The 1,407-nt window shown below is 45.3% G+C and overlaps 1 protein-coding gene across 1 annotated transcript; it reads right to left on the minus strand.

Annotated features, from left to right (window-relative positions):
- Positions 1–215: 215 nt before the first annotated feature.
- Positions 216–1,133, minus strand: ORYCUNV1R1637 (vomeronasal 1 receptor oryCunV1R1637). The gene has a single exon (NM_001167349.1). It carries the CDS (start codon positions 1,131–1,133, stop codon positions 216–218), a length of 918 nt encoding a protein of 305 aa, NP_001160821.1.
- Between the last annotated feature and the right edge of the window lie 274 nt (positions 1,134–1,407).

Genomic DNA, 1,407 nt, shown 5'->3' on the forward strand with positions numbered 1-1,407 from the left:
CTCCCATGGGGTGCAGGGCCCAAGCACCTGGGCCATCCTCCACTGCACTCCCTGGCCATAGCAGAGAGCTGGCCTGGAAGAGGGGCAACCGGGACAGAATCCGGCACCCCAACCGGGACTAGAACCCGGTGTGCCGGCGCCGCAAGGTGGAGGATTAGCCTATTGAGCCACGGCGCAGGCTCGACAACTTGTATTTTTCTGATGAAATGAGGAACTTACATGTTTCTTCCACGGCAGGCAAAGCAGAGCCTGGATGAGCCGGGCTCACGACACATGAGAACAAAGGGGCTAATCGTTGGAAAACCTGCAGTGATTAGTGCAGCGATGTTCACCAGCCACCCATTGGAATAACCAAAAACAGCTAAGTAAATATAAATGATAGAAGAAAGGGCGTAAAATAATACAAAGGTACTCACCAAGACAAGGATGCTTTGGGTAGCTCTGGCCTCAGGGGAGGATCTAGGGGAGAAATGGATCCCATGTATGTGTTGGACCCGCTGCTTGTGCCTGTACAGGATGAAAACCATGGAGCCGCTGGCCCAGGTCATAAGTCCCAAACACAAAACATCATGGGAAGATGTCAGTGCTGCATATACTGAGCCTATGACGTTGTCATGAAGTGGAGCACGACAATATGCTGAATATTTGTTCTGTGTGATGTTTTCACTGGTCTGTTTGTCAGTCATATAAATAGGAAAAGTGATATTCACCAGCATGTGGAAGACCCAGCATAGGATATTAGAGGATCCAATGTACCTTGTGGCTTTTGTTTTAATCATGGCCCAACTGGAGTTCCTAGGGTTGATTATGATAACCTGGAAGACACTCGAGAGGCTGGTGGTAGCAATGGACACACCCCTGGCTACTCTGTGAACATATAAAAGAACTTTGCACCCATAACTACTGGTGAAATGTTTTAAGCCTATAGCTGCCATGGTCTCTGGGATTCCTCTGGAGAGAATGACCAAGGAGTTGGCTAGAGTCAGGTGCCTGAGAATCAAATCCAGGGGTCTCAGCCTGCATCCGCTGAAATAAAGGGACATATAATGACACAGAAGTGAGAAATTCCCCAGTATTCCAATAACCATCGGGAATAGAAAGAACATTCCTACTTTTAAATCCACAGAGGTCATTCTGCCATTTTCCAGGATGCAGTATTCAAATTCTTAAGCACAGGATTCTGCATGGAAACATGAATTGAGGAATATATTTGCATAGAAAATAAAGTGGACACTTAGCATTCCTGCCCCGAATATTAATAGCTAAAATACATTTTGTTGTTAGTAGATTTTCCAAGTTTCATGTGTTGCTCATTAGGATACCACTTACGATAGTGTCAACCCTTATTGTTGCTGATTTACCTACTCTAATATGTAATATTCACAACTCTTTGAGTTCATCTAATAT

The sequence above is a fragment of the Oryctolagus cuniculus genome, chromosome 18 (genome assembly GCF_964237555.1).
Source record: "Oryctolagus cuniculus chromosome 18, mOryCun1.1, whole genome shotgun sequence".
NCBI lineage: Eukaryota > Metazoa > Chordata > Mammalia > Lagomorpha > Leporidae > Oryctolagus > Oryctolagus cuniculus.